The sequence below is a fragment of the Salmo salar genome, chromosome 05 (genome assembly GCF_965601325.2).
Source record: "Salmo salar chromosome 05, fSalSal1, whole genome shotgun sequence".
NCBI classification, from domain to species: domain Eukaryota; kingdom Metazoa; phylum Chordata; class Actinopteri; order Salmoniformes; family Salmonidae; genus Salmo; species Salmo salar.
The window spans coordinates 12,000,031-12,018,693 of NC_138295.1; the positions used below are offsets into that span (position 1 = coordinate 12,000,031).

Below are 18,663 nucleotides of genomic sequence, written 5' to 3' on the forward strand. Positions count from 1 at the left end.
GACCCTTTACTCAATACTTGGTTTAATTAAGCACCTTTGGCAGCGATTACAGCCTTGAGTCTTCTTGGGTATGACGCTACAAGCTCGGCACACCTGTATTTGGGTAGTTTCTCCCATTCCTCTCTGCAGATCCTCTCAAGCTCTGTCAGGTTGGATGGGGAGCGTTGCTGCACAGCTATTTTCAGGTCTCTCCAGAGATGTTCGATCGGGTTCAAGTCCGGGCTCTGGCTGGGCCAATCAAGGACATTGCGACTTGTCCCAAAGCCACTCCTGCATTGTCTTGGCTGTGTGCTTAGGGTTGTGGTCCTGTTGGAGGGTGAACCTTCTCCCCAGTCTGAGGTCCTGAGACCTCTGGAGCAGGTTTTTCATCAAGGATCTCTGTACTTTTCTCAGTTTATTTTTCCCTCGATCCTGACTAGTCTCCCAGTCCCTGCCGCTATAAAACATCCCCACAGTATGATGCTGCCACCACGGTTCACCGTAGTGATGGTGCCAGGTTTCCTCAAGATGTGATGCTTGGCATTTGGGTCAAAGAGTTCAATCTTTGTTTCATCAGACCAGGGAATCTTGTTTCGCAGGCCTAAAAACAAGAAAACAAGAAAACATAACAACAAGGCGGGTCTAAAACACTGGCTCACTTGAATAAGTAAACATACACTACATTACCAAAAGTATGTGGATACCTGTTCATTGAACATCTCATTCCAAAATCATGGGTATTAATATTGAGTTGGTTTCCCCCCCTTTGCTGCTGTAACAGCCTCCACTCTTCCGGGAAGGTTTTCCACTAGATGTTGGAACATTGTTGGAACTTGCTTCCATTCTGACACAAGAGCATTAGTGAGGTCGGGCACTGATTTTGGGCAATTAGGCCTGGCTCACAGTCAGCGTTCCAATTTATCCCAAAGGTGTTCATTGGGGGTGAGGTCAGGGCTCTGTCCAGGCCAGTCAAGTTCTTCTACACCAATCTCGACAAACCACTTCTGTATGGACCTCACTTTATGCCCGGGGTCATTGTCATGCTGAAACAGGAAAGAGCATTCCCCAAACTGTTGCCAAAGTTGGAAGCACAGAATCATCTAGAATGTCATTGTATGCTGTAGCATTAAGATTTCCCTTCACTGGTACTAAGAGGCCTAGCCCGAACCATGAAAAACAGCCCCAGAATATTATTCCTCCTCCAAACTTTAGTTGGCATGATGCATTAGGGCACGTAGCGTTCTCCTGGCATTCCCCAAAGACTTTTACGCGGTATAGCACTCGGCGGTCCTGTTCTGTGTTGTGTGGCCTACCACTTCGCGGCTGAGCCGTTGTTGCTCCTAGACGTTTCCACTTCACAATAACAGCACTTGACCGGGGCTGTTCCAGCAGGGCATAAACAATATGAATGGACTTGTTGGAAAGGTGGCATCCTATGACGGTGCCACGTTGAACGTCACTGAGCTCTTTATTAAGGCCATTCTACTGCCAATGTCTGTCTATGGAGATTGCATGGCTGTGTACTCAATTGTACACGTCAGCAATGGGTGTTGCTGAAAAAGTCAAATCCACTAATTTGAAGGGGAGTCCGTGTATTTAGTTTTATTTGTTTAGCAGGCAGTTTTATTTTGATGAATGTATTTGCTGTGTTTTGTAATTATTACACTACTACAGGCTGTTACATTTAGAAAATCTATTTACCGCTTTAAAAAATGCCACATTTCCCATCGTGTCTTGTGTAGTTTAGAAAATTCTAAATAGTTTTTATACCAAATTGAGAAAAACCAAACAGATCTGTAAGGTGGAAGCAATTTGGGTGAATGCGCTCTAACACTACCCTGATTAAGGCAGCAAAATGATCAACACATTCCAAGAGGTTGGCCTTATTTCTTTATTTCAACAGAAATGGAGTCAGAGCCTTGCAGCATACCAGACAGAGCTTCAATAAAACAAAGACAAGAGTACAAAACTAAAACTGCTCAGAAAAGACTTACCTAGGCCATTCCTGGTTTGAGTGATAAAAATCAATCATTGCATGGGGAGAGGAGCAGCATAACTAACGGTAAAAGAAATACAGGGCCATTCCAATGGGGTACAAACTCCTCTCTGTTCAGTTTATCCATAAGGTTTGGTCTTAACAAGCATAGTGCGTGACATCGAACAAGAGGACAAAGCCATCGAGATTATTTTTTAGTTTTCTTACATTGACACATGACAAAATCCTTAAGTTGGCATTTGGTGGTGGGGGAAGGAAGTGGTTATGATCTTTCTCTCTGAAATCTGATAATGAAACTACTCATATCCTGGCAGAGTTACCAATAGCATAAGATGAGAAAAACCAAGAGCAGCTGCAAATTAAAGACAATGTTTTAACATGTTTAAGATGATTCAATGTTTTTAGTTCAAGACGAGTGACTAGATCTTCAGACTGCGGTGCAACACAGTCCCTTTGTACTCTTATTACATATTCAGTAATTACATGGAGGCTTGGGACTGACTCAAACCTCAAGGCCCTAACGAGTCCCATATACACACACAGAAGAAGGGAAGTGAAAAAGCCAAGGGGAATCTCTTCTAGGTGCTGTATGGAGGGAGGGAGGGATGGAGAGGGGGTGTTCCTCTCGTACCCAGTGTGGATGCTGTGGTTTGGGGGAAGAGTCTCAGGTGAAGGGCAGAGTGGTTCTGGCTCAATCTGCCTCAGGGAAACGGACATGGATGGGATATGATGACGAGGGAGGAGGTGAATGGCAGGGAGGGGGAGACACCTGCAGGCTCTACAACAGACAAGAGTCCAAGTCACAGGGGAGGGAAGAGGGAGGCAGGGATGAAGGGGGCTGAAAGGGAGCAGATAGGCGCTAGGCTTTGGGCAGGAGGGGCAGATTGGTGGGTTAGGGGCGAATGGGGGTCAGAGTTCAAGCCCAGATGCCTCTGCTGCTCTGGAGGGACTGGAGTTAAGAGGTCTGGGGGTTGGAGGTCAGGGTGGGGCGACGTGCTTCGATCGATGGGACGTCTGGTTCGGGGGGTAGCGTCCCATATAGCACCATGTTCCTTTTTGTAGTGCACTACCTTTGTCTCGGGCCTCGGTCAAAGGCAGTGTACTATATAGAGAATAGGGTGCCATTTGGGACGCATCCCTGGGTCTGGGACTTCAGGCGCTCTCACTGCTCTCGACGGGCTGCAGTTTGACCAGGTGGTCTGGCTTGCTGCCGCTGGCGTGGCGCTCCCACATCTGCAGGTAGAGCTTCTCCAGATCCAGAGTGTACTGCTTGGTGTTGAACAGAGGGCTGCAGATACGCTGCTTCCACACGCGGGACCGGATCATCTTCAGACTGGGGGGAGAACCGGGTCAGTTACAGCAATGGTAAGAAGAGAGGGAGACAGATTGAGTGTGAGAAGAGGGGGAGCTTGAGAGACAGCAAGCTGGAGTGTGTGTGAGTTAGAGGTTCTTACTATTCCATGTCACAGCCCAGTTTGACAGCTACGTCCTCATATTCCTGTCTGGTGTGGGCGATGAGCTCAGGACAGCCCAGACACTGTAGCTGAGAGGCTGCCACGCGCGACGCCAGGGTCTCACCTGTAAAGGCACACGTGACATTTAAAGACCGACCTGTCGTTCACCCATCACCGTTACTACAGCACACAGAACCGTTCATCCCAATGATCTCTCCTTTCTCTGTCGTGTGCATTTGTTACCATCACAGATTAGAAAGGAAATGACTGGGACAAAGAAACTCCCTCCAGCCCATGTCAACACCAATCCAACTCTTTGATTTGTGGAGACTAGTGCAAACATCTCTGTCCTGCGATCATACGCTCGGTCTCACCTGGCATGGTAACCATAGGTGTCCCAGCCCAGAGAACGTCCATGCCGGTGGTGTGTCCGTTACAGAGTGGCGTGTCCAGACACACGTCGGCCAGCTGGCCCCGTCTCACGTGCTCCTCCTTGGGCGCCACGGGAGAGAAGATGATGCGGGAGCCGGGCAGGCCGAAGTTCTGGGCGTACTGTATGATGTTGGGCTCGCCCACCGCAGGGAAACGCAGCAACCACAGAACACTGTTGGGAACACGCTTCAGGATCTACAGGAGAGATGGTCAGTAATAGTTGCTGTGTGTCTGAAATGGCACTAGAGTCCATATTCCCTATATAGTGCACTACTGTTGACCAGAGTCCATATTCCCTATATAGTGTACTACTGTTGACCAGAGTCCATATTCCCTATATAGTGTACTACTGTTGACCAGAGTCCATATTCCCTATATAGTGCACTACTGTTGACCAGGGCCCATATTCCCTATATAGTGTACTACTGTTGACCAGAGTCCATATTCCCTATATAGTGCACTACTGTTGACCAGAGTCCATATTCCCTATATAGTGCACTACTGTTGACCAGAGCCCATATTCCCTATATAGTGCACTACTGTTGACCAGGGCCCATATTCCCTATATAGTGTACTACTGTTGACCAGAGCCCATATTCCCTATATAGTGCACTACTGTTGACCAGAGCCCATATTCCCTATATAGTGTACTACTGTTGACCAGAGTCCATATTCCCTATATAGTGCACTACTGTTGACCAGAGCCCATATTCCCTATATAGTGTACTACTGTAGACCAGAGTCCATATTCCCTATATAGTGTACTACTGTTGACCAGAGCCCATATTCCCTATATAGTGCACTACTGTTGACCAGAGCCCATATTCCCTATATAGTGTACTACTGTTGGCCAGAGCATAGGGCCTGGTCAAAGCTAATACACTATCACATAGGGACTAAGATTCCATTTCACCCTGAGAGTCAGGGAAAAGAGGAATTCCTGAAGAAACATGAACACCTCAGACAACAGGATGATTGGAACAGTGTTTTCTAGCTTGATGCTTACATTGGCCCACATCTGCAGGGTGGGAGGGTCGATCTTGTAGAGCTGATTGAAGTTGCAGTAGACGATGGAGTCTTCAGGCAGACCGTACTGGGAGCGAGTTGTCACCACGATGGTACGAGGCACCTCTTCTCCTGTAGCCGCCTTGTTGTTGATCTGAGATGGAGGATGGAAAGATGTGTGACCAGAGAGAAAGGAGGCGAGGGGGCAGAGAGAGGGTCAGAGGAAAGACCAGTGCATAGTGACAGTGTTTCCATTACACCCCTGTTCTGTCTCAGAGCTGAGAACAAGACTACAGTACTGGAACCATTTTCCCAGGTGTCAAATCCCCAAAGTCCCGAAATCCCAAAAGTAGACATGCAAGTAGTCTTTCTCCAGTACTAGCCTGTCTGTGTGTCATACCTGGAGCACTACAGACCCTGACACTACAACCTCCACCGCTGGAAGTATCTGAAAACACACAGTATACAGGACATGGAACATTACAGACCACAGTCATGTCTGAGATCAAAGGTCAAGCATAAAGGTAGCTCCCTGCTTCATTCAACCAGTAAAATATTCTGCTATTCATTCTTATCCAGTACCTGTGTAGCGGTATCAGTGTCCCCCCCCCTCCCCAGTACCTGTGTAGTGGTATCAGTGTCCCCCCCCCCTCCCCAGTACCTGTGTAGCGGTATCAGTGTCGTCATCCCTCCCCAGTACCTGTGTAGTGGTATCAGTGTCCCCCCCCCTCCCCAGTACCTGTGTAGCGGTATCAGTGTCGTCATCCCTCCCCAGTACCTGTGTAGTGGTATCAGTGCCCCCCCCCTCCCCAGTACCTGTGTAGCGGTATCAGTGTCCCCCCCCCTCCAGTACCTGTGTAGTGGTATCAGTGTCCCCCCCCTCCAGTACCTGTGTAGCGGTATCAGTGTCCCCCCCCCTCCAGTACCTGTGTAGTGGTATCAGTGTCCCCCCCCTCCAGTACCTGTGTAGTGGTATCAGTGTCGTCATCCCTCCCCAGTACCTGTGTAGTGGTATCAGTGTCCCCCCCCCTCCCCAGTACCTGTGTAGTGGCATCAGTGTCCCCCCCCCTCCCCAGTACCTGTGTAGTGGCATCAGTGTCCCCCCCCCTCCCCAGTACCTGTGTAGCGGTATCAGTGTCCCCCCCCCTCCCCAGTACCTGTGTAGTGGTATCAGTGTCGTCATCCCTCCCCAGTACCTGTGTAGTGGTATCAGTGCCCCCCCCCTCCCCAGTACCTGTGTAGCGGTATCAGTGTCCCCCCCCCTCCAGTACCTGTGTAGTGGTATCAGTGTCCCCCCCCTCCAGTACCTGTGTAGTGGTAGTGTCCCCCCCCAGTACCTGTGTGGTGGTATCAGTGTCCCCCCCCCCCCCCCTCCCCTCCAGTACCTGTGTAGTGGTATCAGTGTCCCCCCCCCCCCCCCCCCTCCAGTACCTGTGTAGTGGTATCAGTGTCCCCCCCCCCCCCCCCCCCCCAGTACCTGTGTGGTGGTATCAGTGTCCCCCCCCCCCCCCCCTCCAGTACCTGTGTGGTGGTATCAGTGTCCCCCCCCCCCCCCCCCTCCAGTACCTGTGTGGTGGTATCAGTGCCCCCCACCCCCCCCCTCCAGTACCTGTGTAGTGGTATCAGTGCCCCCCACCCCCCCCCTCCAGTACCTGTGTAGTGGTATCAGTGCCCCCCACCCCCCCCCCTCCAGTACCTGTGTAGTGGTATCAGTGCCCCCCACCCCCCCCCCCCTCCAGTACCTGTGTAGTGGTATCAGTGTCCCCCCCCCTCCCCAGTACCTGTGTAGCGGTATCAGTGTCCCCCCCCCCTCCAGTACCTGTGTAGTGGTATCAGTGTCCCCCCCCCTCCCCAGTACCTGTGTAGTGGTATCAGTGTCCCCCCCCCTCCCCAGTACCTGTGTAGTGGTATCAGTGCCCCCCCCCTCCAGTACCTGTGTGGTGGTATCAGTGCCCCCCCCCCTCCAGTACCTGTGTAGTGGTATCAGTGCCCCCCACCCCCCCCTCCAGTACCTGTGTAGTGGTAGTGTCCCCCCCCAGTACCTGTGTGGTGGTATCAGTGTCCCCCCCCCCCCCCCTCCAGTACCTGTGTGGTGGTATCAGTGCCCCCCCCTCCAGTACCTGTGTAGTGGTATCAGTGCCCCCCACCCCCCCCCCCAGTACCTGTGTAGTGGTATCAGTGCCCCCCACCCCCCCCCTCCAGTACCTGTGTAGTGGTATCAGTGCCCCCCACCCCCCCCTCCAGTACCTGTGTAGTGGTATCAGTGCCCCCCACCCCCCCCTCCAGTACCTGTGTAGTGGTATCAGTGCCCCCCCCCTCCAGTACCTGTGTAGTGGTATCAGTGCCCCCCCCCCCCTCCAGTACCTGTGTAGTGGTATCAGTGCCCCCCCCCTCCAGTACCTGTGTGGTGGTATCAGTGCCCCCCCCCCCTCCAGTACCTGTGTAGTGGTATCAGTGCCCCCCCCCCCCCCCCTCCAGTACCTGTGTAGTGGTATCAGTGCCCCCCCCCTCCAGTACCTGTGTAGTGGTATCAGTGCCCCCCCCCCCTCCAGTACCTGTGTAGTGGTATCAGTGCCCCCCCCCCCTCCAGTACCTGTGTAGTGGTATCAGTGCCCCCCCCCCTCCAGTACCTGTGTAGTGGTAAGAGTGCCCCCCACCCCCCCCTCCAGTACCTGTGTGGTGGTATCAGTGCCCCCCCCCCCCCTCCAGTACCTGTGTAGTGGTATCAGTGCCCCCCCCCTCCAGTACCTGTGTAGTGGCCAGTCCGTTGCTGACGGTGAATCCGTTGATGGTGACCTGTATCTGTCCCTGGTTGATCATGTTGATGATGGCCTCAGCTGCTGTGTTCATGGGGATGACGGGCATGGACAGAGCCCCGTTGGTTTCTGCTACTCCACTGTCCCCACTGGCACACCTCATCTGGAGAGGAGGAGTGATTTACAAAGCATTTATTTTCCTCTTATTTTCAGGAGGATAAAAGGGGGCAAAAAAATAAATAACTTGAAAAAAACCTTCACAGTTCAAATTGAAGAACAGGAATAGACAATGGGTCTCTCCAATAGTTGCTGGGTCCTAGTCAAATGGAAATATGGTCACAGAATGTTCCCGCAGTCTCACCTTGACGTCAGGCAGGCTGTCCAGGAAGGGTTAGGGCTATTCACCATGTCACTGTCTCACCTTGACGTCAGGCAGGCTGTCCAGGAAGGGTTAGGGCTATTCACCATGTCACTGTCTCACCTTGACGTCAGGCAGGCTGTCCAGGAAGGGTTAGGGCTATTCACCATGTCACTGTCTCACCTTGACGTCAGGCAGGCTGTCCAGGAAGGGTTAGGGCTATTCACCATGTCACTGTCTCACCTTGACCACCTTGACGTCAGGCAGGCTGTCCAGGAAGGGTTAGGGCTATTCACCAGGTCACTGTCTCACCTTGACGTCAGGCAGGCTGTCCAGGAAGGGTTAGGGCTATTCACCATGTCACTGTCTCACCTTGACCACCTTGACGTCAGGCAGGCTGTCCAGGAAGGCCTTGAGGTCGATGCCATTCAGAACGATGCGGTTGTCAAAGATGTGGCCGTTTGACTTGAAGTCAATCACTGCCTTTTTCTGTTGAAGAAAACACCACAAGATTACTGGAGGTGAAGAGGTGAACTGCATGTTAAGTGTCGTTCCAAGAAACCAAGTCAGGTTGTAGATCTAAAAAGCAGTCGTTTTCATTCATCAAAGCTCGTCTTTTTTATTTCAGATCAAGGCAATTTTTTATATATATATATATATATGGTGGTATCAGTGCCCCCCCCTCCAGTACCTGTGTAGTGGTATCAGTGCCCCCCACCCCCCCCTCCAGTACCTGTGTAGTGGTAGTGTCCCCCCCCAGTACCTGTGTAGTGGTATCAGTGCCCCCCACCCCCCCCTCCAGTACCTGTGTAGTGGTATCAGTGCCCCCCACCCCCCCCCTCCAGTACCTGTATATATATATATATATATATATATAAAAAATTGCCTTGATCTGAAATAAAAAATATATATATATATATATTTTCTCCAGGGTCTCATTTTGAAGAATGCCCTGGGAACAATTAATTAACAGGATCAGTCTCAAAACAATATCAATTTACTCTTTCACATTTCAACAAATCTAATTCAAAAGAGGCATAACGTTTCACATCAATCAAAACAAGTGCAGTTCTCCACCACATTCCTCATAAAAGTCCCGAACTGACTCTTCGAGACCAGACAGTCAAGACTCAGTGGCCTGCAGGTCATGCGCTAGGGTCACAATAACGAAACAATCTTCCCAGACTCTGTGGAGACCAGAGGAATCTCTAGAACCAGCAAGTTGAGTGTGTTGTGTATTATCTTAAAATATTCTTAGAGGACTAGAGGTTAATAGGGAATTAACGATCAATGGAAATAGTTATTTTTCAGTTCAGCATCTGGTTAGAATCTGTGTAGGGCTTTCAGTCCTGGACTCATAGCTACAATTGGCAAGTTTTCATTGGTTCGAATGTTCTATACATTGAGCCTGAAACAGGATACTTGTTATTTGGTCATTGGCCCAATTTTACTGCAAGGAATTGTAATTGGTCAACCACAGGCTAGGGGTTATAAATTACATCCTGTGGAGAATCATTGAAGACAGGGAAGAATTAACATCTACTTCCCAGCATAACTACTAAGGTTTATTCAAAGAGAACAAATCAATCTCTCTCTCCCTGATTTGCTTTGGGGTCTGTGTTATTGAAGAATAACATCAACTGCTAACAAGAACGAGTCTGATGGTGTCTGGACTTCCAATAAAAAGTGAGGTAGTATGGGAGTTTCTAGAGAACTGCTTTCTATACAAATAGCAGCTCGGATGGGCAGTATCCAGATTTGTATATCTTCATACTGTTCTTCTCTCATCCCGTGAATTACGGTATTACCGGCATAGCACACAAGGGTGAGCTAAAAAGGCAAGAATAGTTCATTTGCATACATTACCAGAATGCTAACAAAATTAGCACAAACTAATAGCGAAATCACATAGCCGGTTAGCTAAATGCTAACAAAAATTTTTTGCCCATACAAACGTATTGAATAACAGATTCACTACTTAGACGATGGACAAATAAAATCAAAAAGGAAGTTTGTTCTGAGATATATAGGACAGACAAATAACCCGTTATTTTCGTCCCTAAACAGTCTAAGCCGGGGGAGGGGGTTCTACTAAGCTATATGGAATTGTTTAAAAGAAGGTCATACCAAGGATCGACTCACTATTTGATTTGAGTGTGTAGCCCAAACTATTCGGACGCTACAGAAGATTTTGTGAGAAGACCAATTTATGGAATGTCTCGTGGTCTGACAAACACCGCTCTAGCTCGGTCGCCTTCCATCGCAGATGCGGAAGTGCAAAACAGGCGGATGCGGTGGATTGAGATGCAAAAAAAATTTAAAAAATACATCCCTACCTTAAAAACATTATGCAAATAAGATTTCCACACAAAACATTCAAAACGCAAAATTAAACACATAAAACTGATCCCTTACAGCAGAACAAGAGGGCTTGCAATTTCAAACAATCACTGTACATTAGCTGCATAATATGGTTCAATCACTGTACATTAGCTGCATAATATGGTTCAATCAAGTCACACGTCAACAAACTTTTGTTTACTGGATAAACAGGAATCTCACCTTGAGGTGGGGGAACATGTTAGCGTGGTCACCAATGAAGAAGGTGTGTGGCATGTAGGCTAGTTTCTCAGAGTACTGCTCTGCCACCTCGAAGGGGGACGTCTCCTTGTCTGACACAATGTAGTCCATGAAGGGAGCTCCGCTGGTCCCCGGGTAGCCCAGCCACATACACTGTGAAGGGGAGAGAGAACAGTTGGCAGTGTGAACTTTATTTGGACATTAATTATACCCCGGCACTGGTGTAGTGCACATTTATTTGTGGGGTGAGGAGCGTACACTATTTATGACATCATCATTACTCAATCAAAGTTTGTACCGACAGATGTAGCCTATTGAATATCACTGTAGAATAGACCTACGACCAAACATTCACATCACTGACGATCTGAAATGGTCCACCCACACAGGCAGTGTGTTGAAGGCGGCACAACAGCACCTCTTCAACCTCAGGAGGCGGAAGAAATTTGACATGGTCCCTAAGACCCTCACAAACGCTTAAAGATGCACAATTGAGAGCATCCTGTCGGACTGTATCCCCGCCTGGTACGGCAACTGCACCGTCCGCAACCGCAGGGCACTCCAGAGGGTGGTGCTGTCTGCACAACGCATCACCGGGGGCAAGCTACCTGCCCTGCAGGACACCGACAGCACCCGATGTTACAGGAAGGCCGAAGATATCATCAAGGACATCAACCACCCGAGCCACAGCCTGTTCACCCCGCTATCATCCAGAAGGCGAGGTCAGTACAGGTGCATCAAAGCTGGGACTGAGAGACTGAAAAACAGCTTCTATCTCAAGGCCATCAGACTGTTAAATAGCCATTACTAGCTGGCTACCACCCGGTTACTCAACCCTGCATCTTAGAGGCTGCTGCCCTGTATACATAGACATGGAATCACTGGTCACTTTAAATAATGGAACACTAGTCACTTTAATAATGTTACATACTGCTTTGCTCATCTCATATGTATATACTGTAGTCTATTCTACTGTATTTTAGCCAATGCCACTCCGAAATTGAGCATTCTAATATTTATATATTTCTTAATTCCATTCTTTTAGATGTGTGTATTGTTGTGACTTGTTAGATACTAATAACTGCACTGTTGGTGCTAGGAACACAAGCACTTCGCTACACCCGTAATACCATCTGCTAAATATGTGTATGTGACCAATAAAATGTGATAGGATTTTTTTTTTGCCCAAGGAACATTTCATTTTTTTTGTTAAATACCCTCAAAACACCAAATTAGGCATACCTATTTTCCAAATAGGCCATCATCACTGTCAATCAGGAATGATCCTTCATCACATTCTAACTGCATACCTGCCAATCATTTGATCTCAATCACTTTCATGGGGATATGCAGTTAGATCTTGTTGAATTACTGTTTCATGAGCAAATTAAAGCAGATGGTGTTAACTATTACACTTACTTATAGGCCTATTTTGTTTCAAAGCACAGTGTACAAAACATTACGAACAGCTCTTTCCATGACAGACTGACCAGGTGAAAACTATGATCCCTTGATGTCACTTGTTAAATCCACTTCGGTGTAGATTAAGGCAGGGAGATGGCTTAAAAATCCTTCTTTAACCTTTGAGATAATTGAGACGTTGATTGTGTGTGTGCCATTCAGAGAGTAAATGGGCAAGACAAAAGATTTAAGTTCCATTGAATGGGGTATGGTAGTAGGTGCCAGGCGTACCGGTTTGTGTCAAGAACTGCAGCGCTGCTGGGTTTTTCCACGCTCAACAGTTTCCTGTGTGTATCAAGAATGGCCCAACCACCAAAAGACATCCAGCCAACTTGACACAACTGCGGAAAGCATTGGAGTCAACATGGACCAGCATACCTGTGGATGCTTGACACCTTGTAGAGTCCATGCCCCGAAAAATTGAGGCAGTTATGAGGGCAAAAGGGGGTGTAACTCAATATTAAGGTGTTCTTAATGTTTTGTACACTCAGTATATCCTGCCTACAGGAACATGACAAAGATTTTTTATAACTAACCCAAGAGAGGTTGTGGTCTGACATATCCAACAGGAGCAAATTAATCAGCGGGCAGAACAAGCAACGAGGTGGGCAGAATCAAGCACGAGTTAACAAGATCCTATTGGTGCGTTGTAGCATATTGCTGTTAGGGAACACCTAATCTGTGAAGTGTGCATGAGCAATAACTCAATTCGCCCTGACGCTCCTAAACAGAATTTTTGGAAACTTTGGTAGTCTACAAAACTTACTCCACTATTAAAGATTCTAGATTTGGAAACAGAAAACCATATTGAGAAAAACTATTTAATTAAAATGGGACATTCGCAGAATGTAGGCCAAAAATCCATGTCACTCCATCTTCTCCCAACTGCCGGCCACTGGGCTGTCTGGTGGTGAGTGGAAATGCCGAGCGGATGCTTCAGATGTATACATCCAGCGAAACATCTAGCTCACTGTTCTGTGGTGCACAAGGTTGAGTTTTGGTTTCATGAGGATTGTTTTTTGACTATTCAGCTTCGTATAAGGAATGACTGTGGTGTTTATGGCGTAACAATGTATGCCATTATATTCTGTTCTGTTAGGCTACGTAACATACAAATGAATCATTCTGTGATCTTTGCGAGACATCGATTCAGCTTTGCTCTAACTTTAGGCCTACTGAACGAGCACCATCGTGAGAAGTGATCATTTTCATCATAACAAAGCAGAGACTGACTGGTATATAGTTTCACCAATATTGTCGGCGGAAGACATTGGCCTTTTACCGACATCGGCTGATAATTGCACAGATAACAGATATTAAATTAAATTGTCACATTGTAAGAATTCAATATTTGAAGTGTGTTTTTGACAATTGGATGGTAATTTATGAGATCGATGTGGAAAAATGTCACTTTCATTTCCTCGCTGTTAAGTGCCTTCAGAAAATATTCAGAGTTCTTGACTTTTTCCACATTTGGTTACAGTAACCTTATTCTAAAATGTATTAAATAGGCCCCCGCCCCCAATCTACACACAATACCCCATAATGGACAAGGCAAAAACGGGTTGAAATGTTTTTGGAAATGAAAGAAATTAAATCTACATAAGTATTCAGACCCTAGTACTTTGTTGAAGCACCTTTGGCAGCGATTACAGCTTCAAGTCTTCTTGGGTATGACACAAGCTTGTCACACCTGTATTTGGGGAGTTCCTCCCATTCCTCTCTGCAGATCCTCTCAAGTTCTTTCAGGTTGGATGGGGAGCGTCGCTGCACAGCCATTTTCAGGTCTCTCCAAAGATGTTCGATTGGGTTCAAGTCTGGGCTCTGGCTGGAACACTCAAGGACATTCAGAGATTTGTCCCGGAGCCACTCCTGCGTTGTCTTGGGTGTATGATTAGGGTCGTTGTCCTGTTAGAAGGTGGACCTTTGCCCCAGTGAGGTCCTGAGCAGGTTTTAATCAAGGATCTCTGTACTTTGCTCTGTTCATCTTTGCCTCAATCCTGACTAGTCTCCCAGTCCCTGCCGCGGAAAAACATCCCCACAGCATGCTGCCACCCCCATGCTTCACCATCCGGATGGTGCCAGGTTGCCTCCAGACCAAAGAGTTCAATCTTGGTTTTATCAGACCAGAGAATCTTGTTTCTCATGGTCTGCGAGTCCTTTAGGTGCCTTTTGGCAAAACTCCAAGTAGGTTGTCATGTGCCTTTTACTGAAGAGTGGCTTCCGTCTGGCCACTCTACCATAAAGGCCTGATTGGTGGAGGGCTACAGAGATGGTTGTCCTTCTGGAAGTTTCTCTCGTCTCCACAGAGAAACTCTGGAGCTCTGTCAGAGTGACCATCGGGTTCTTGGTCACCTCCCTGACCAAGGCCCTTATCCCCCGATTGCTCAGTTGGGCCAGGCGGCCAACTCTAGAAAGAGTCTTGGTGGTTCCAAACTTCTTCAATTTAAAAATGATCAGTCCACTGTTCTTGGGGACCTTCAATGCTGCAGAAATGTGTTGGTACCCTTCCCCAGATCTGTGCCTTAACACAATCCTGTCTCGGAGCACTACGGACAATTTCTTCAACCTCATTTGCTCTGACATGCACTGTCAACTGTGGGACGCTATTTAGACAGGTGTGTGCCTTTCCAAATCATGACCAATCAATTGAATTTACCACAGGTGGACTCCAATTTCGGGAAAGATCAAGGATGATCAATGGAAACAGAATGATCAATGGAACAATTGAGTCTCATGGCAAAGGGTCTGAATACTTATGTAAATTAGGTATCTGTTTTACATTTTTAATACATTTGCTAAGTTTTAATACAAATGACAGTTTTCACTGTCATTATGGGTTATTGTGTGTAGATTGCGGAAAAAATAATAATCCATTGTAGAATAAGGCTGTAATGTAACAAAATGTGGAAAAAGGGGTTTGAATACTTTCCGAAGGCACTATCGTATCGGTAAGTTGTCCCCCCAAAAATCGGAATCTGTATCGGACCCATAAAACCCATATCGGTTCGGCTAAAATAATAATAATAATAAGTTATGAGCAGGACTATTAGGCATAGGCAGATCTTGACGAGGGCGGTTTTAAGTGATTTGAGCACTCTTCGAATCGTGGTGCTGAAAGGACAGGGTTCTGGGTTCCACTATAGAGAAGGGGCCCGTGGCATTTGATGAACATCAATGCAGACGCACAGTGAATTTGGATCCTATATCACGTTGGTGGGATGACAAGATTCATGCAGTGGATCAGTTTGTCTGCATAGCAAATAGAAGTTGTGCGTTTTTTGTAAGCTAAGGACTCGGACAGTAAGGCGAGTTAAAGTGCGTTGTACATGAGCCCCAAGTCCATGACACTTTTTGAGGACAGATGTTTTAGCAAACCCTGGTAGAGTTCTGTCTGTGGCTGGTCTTGTCATGTCAGATTTGGCCCTCTCAAAGTGGTCAAGCCTCCGACCGACGTGCCTCTGCACACACAGTTAATCACTCGCCCCACCGCCAGACAGAAGAAACCACCATTTTCCTACCTATAGGCCGTTATAGCCTACATATCTATTGCAATGGTCATTTTATAATTGTTCATGAAATTTTCCCTGGTAATTAAATATAATTTTCCTGAAATATTTTAACAGCGCCATGCATTCTCAAATTGAAAAAATAAAATAAAAAAGGTGAGGGAGCGGCAATCCCCCAGTCCACAGCAGCACTACATCCTGTACCCCTGGTAGCCCAGCCACTAAACAGGGGAAGTATCACTTAGCACTGACTTTATGACAAACCAGGTATTCTTGCCAAACCAATGGCCGGTCACTATCAGTCCTGTGCCTCTGGATACAAACCTTTTGGATGCCTACGTCAATATTCTTAGGGAGGTCAAATGTATAACTAACTAAAATTCATAAGAAACTAACATGGCCAAATAAAGCCTGATTATCTCACCTGGATGGGAGCGGGGCGCAGTGCAAACAGCTCGTTGCGGGCTCCTTTGGTATAGCCGTTCATATTGACCAGGATGTGGAGTCCATCCTGATGGATCCTGTCTGCTGCCTTACCATTACACGGGAGCTGACAGAGGACAGACAGGAGGAGTGGAGATGGAGGGAGAGGATTTAAAAAGCAGTACTCTCAAGTGTTGAATGTGGCTTCAGAGTGGCTCTATGTTCTACAGTATAGAGGAAAGGGTGAAGAGAAAATGAAGCTACTTCTAAAGTACTTAGATTCAGTTCTCCATCTGCGTTAACTCACCTGTGACAGATCAGTGAAGTGATTGGCCTCGGCCACCACTTTAACCCTAAAGTTGGTGTTGTCATCTGGGCTCAGTGCATAGCAGAACACCTGGGAAGGGAAACAACCATCTGTTGTTAGAACTGATGCACGGCCAGTATAGTATGGCTGTTATATCTCAATTTAAGATTTTTTTTTAAACAAACAAATTTAAAATGTACCATTTGGTCAATATAACAAATTCATTTATCAATTATTTATTCAGTTAAGTCTCATTGAGAATAAAACATTTGTTCAAATGACAATCAAATCCAGGTATGCAAACACATCAGTTAATGTGAAATCACTGGTTGTTGCCAATCTGCCTGACAGCATCTCTAGTGGTAATGAGTCACAACAGTAAGAAACCCCTCACCTCAAACTTGTCAGAGCTGTGCATGCCGGGGATGGACTGCATGAGATGGGAGGTGGGGTGGTTCCCGAAGTCAGAGCTGACATATCCCACCCTCAGACGACCCGCGCTGGCCTTCAGGTCCTTGGGGTATTCAAAGGCTGGCTTGTGGAGCGCATTGATCTGTGGTGGTACGGGAGGGGGGGTGCCGTTAGACTATACCACAGCTGATAAACTGTATCCCAAATTGCACCCTATTCTCTATATAGTGCACTACTTTTAACCAAATGTAGTGCACTATGTAATGATAAGGGTGCCATCTGAGACATAACCCAAGGCTCTCTTCCAAACAAATCTACACTAGCATCCTACTTTGAATGATTGCTAGTATGGACATTGGAACATCATAGCCTGTCAGATAATGACCTTAAACCTAGCTACTTTCAGGTGGTCCAACTAGACAGATTAAAACCAGATCACTCGTCCATAACACAGTTACAACTAGCCTGAACCTGTCCTAACAGTCAACTAACCACCCAAACCCAACTCATCTTAACCCATCTATGACTCAACCAACCTCTTTACCCTGCAAGCAACCCAACCACCTTCTGCCACCCAAGGCTGCTTTCTACTGATTCTTTTTAACTGAATAAAAGACAAAACGGGCCTAATAAGTTTACTTAAAATGTACCAGACGAGTAACTTCCGAACCATCCCGCCTTACCGTTTACCCTTTACCATGCAAGCACCCCAGCCCAACTTTCACCTGAATAAAAGGTCAATACTGTACTTGCTTTGATGAGGGCCTGTACCTTGTCCAGACAGAGGTTGCCGTGCCTCTCAGCGATGGCCTTGCGGAAGCCGTGAGAGAGGGGGTACAGCATGCTGTGGTGGGGGTGCACCGAGGGCAGCCGGTTCTTATCTAACTGGTCAGCCACGATGCTCACCAGCTTCTTCATACGCTCATCATAGTCTGTCCAGTCACACACAATCTGGGGAGAGAGGAGACAGTTGTGTGAGTGTGTTTGTGAGGGAGATGTGTGAGGAAATCTGAAATGTAAATCAGAGAAACGTAATACAGGAGCAGTAACTCTTGGGCCTTACTTGGTTTATCTCTGGCAATATCTCACATCAATACATGATTTATACTCAAGTAAGTTACAGTTGAGTCTCAAATCAGGATTTGGCTTTAAGTGTATCTGCAGTAACTTGGCACAGGAGACTTGTGTTGGTGTGTGTGTGTGTGTACCTGCAGGCAGTGTGCCAGGTTGCAGTAGGCATCAGGGAAGTCAGGCTTCAGTTTCAGGGCTGTACGGTAAGACGCAATGGCTTCTGGGATGTTACCAGAGTCCTGGGGGGAGGGAGATTACCATATTATAATAATGGAATCATAAGACAACTTCCTTTATAAATACATGCATTTTAATATTCTCATGAATTAAATAACTAAATTGCAAAGCATAGGTGAATTTGGCCCTGGGGAATATTAGTGACAGAAAAAAAAGAGAGTAATACAAACAACAAATCAACTTCACTTCTGTAGGTCTGATAGGAGTTATAACAGACCTTGTGAATGGAGGCCAGGTTAGAGTGAGCATCAGCAAAGGCAGGGTTGATCTGGATGGCTCTGGTGTAACACTGTAGAGCTCCCTGGACATCCTGCATCTCCTTCAGAGTGTTGCCCATGTTGGAGTAGGCATCAGCAAACGTAGGGCTGATTCTACAGAGACACAGAAACAATTCAGTAGGACGCCAATCTATCAACTAGATTTAGTACCTTGAAATACCGTCCCTAAAACCACGAGATGAAAGAGAGCGAGACAGAGGGTCTGTGTCTGCTGACCTGATGGCCTCTTTGTAGTGCATGAGGGCCTCCTGGAGTTTCCCCTGCTGCTGCAGAACGCTGGCCAGGTTAGAGTGGGCCGCTGCAAACTCTGGAAACACCTGAAGACACCAACCACAGGTTATAGGGTGCCCAATCAAATACACAATTTGACCCCTTGTAGGATGACCAGACAGGGTGACTAAATCAA

At 47.2% G+C, this 18,663-nt stretch overlaps 1 protein-coding gene across 11 annotated transcripts in view; it reads right to left on the reverse strand.

Moving 5' to 3' along the window:
- Positions 1-1,856: 1,856 nt before the first annotated feature.
- LOC106604253 (UDP-N-acetylglucosamine--peptide N-acetylglucosaminyltransferase 110 kDa subunit) overlaps positions 1,857-18,663 on the reverse strand; it is a 42,580-nt gene continuing 25,773 nt past the window's right edge. For 4 of the 11 annotated variants that reach the window (XM_082975033.1, XM_082975037.1, XM_082975034.1 and 1 more), the window contains 15 exons: positions 18,474-18,574; positions 18,197-18,350; positions 17,880-17,981; positions 17,425-17,622; positions 16,655-16,813; positions 16,261-16,350; positions 15,955-16,080; positions 10,543-10,713; positions 8,353-8,469; positions 7,615-7,785; positions 5,267-5,314; positions 4,868-5,020; positions 3,804-4,056; positions 3,430-3,553; positions 1,857-3,308 (listed from right to left, as the gene is read on the reverse strand). In XM_082975033.1, the coding sequence (XP_082831159.1) occupies positions 3,128-3,308; positions 3,430-3,553; positions 3,804-4,056; positions 4,868-5,020; positions 5,267-5,314; positions 7,615-7,785; positions 8,353-8,469; positions 10,543-10,713; positions 15,955-16,080; positions 16,261-16,350; positions 16,655-16,813; positions 17,425-17,622; positions 17,880-17,981; positions 18,197-18,350; positions 18,474-18,574 (2,148 nt within the window). In that variant the 3' untranslated portion in view covers positions 1,857-3,127. The remainder of the gene's footprint in view (positions 3,309-3,429; positions 3,554-3,803; positions 4,057-4,867; positions 5,021-5,266; positions 5,315-7,614; positions 7,786-8,352; positions 8,470-10,542; positions 10,714-15,954; positions 16,081-16,260; positions 16,351-16,654; positions 16,814-17,424; positions 17,623-17,879; positions 17,982-18,196; positions 18,351-18,473; positions 18,575-18,663) is intronic. The other 7 variants (XM_082975035.1, XM_082975036.1, XM_082975040.1 and 4 more) reach the window with 3 other exon arrangements.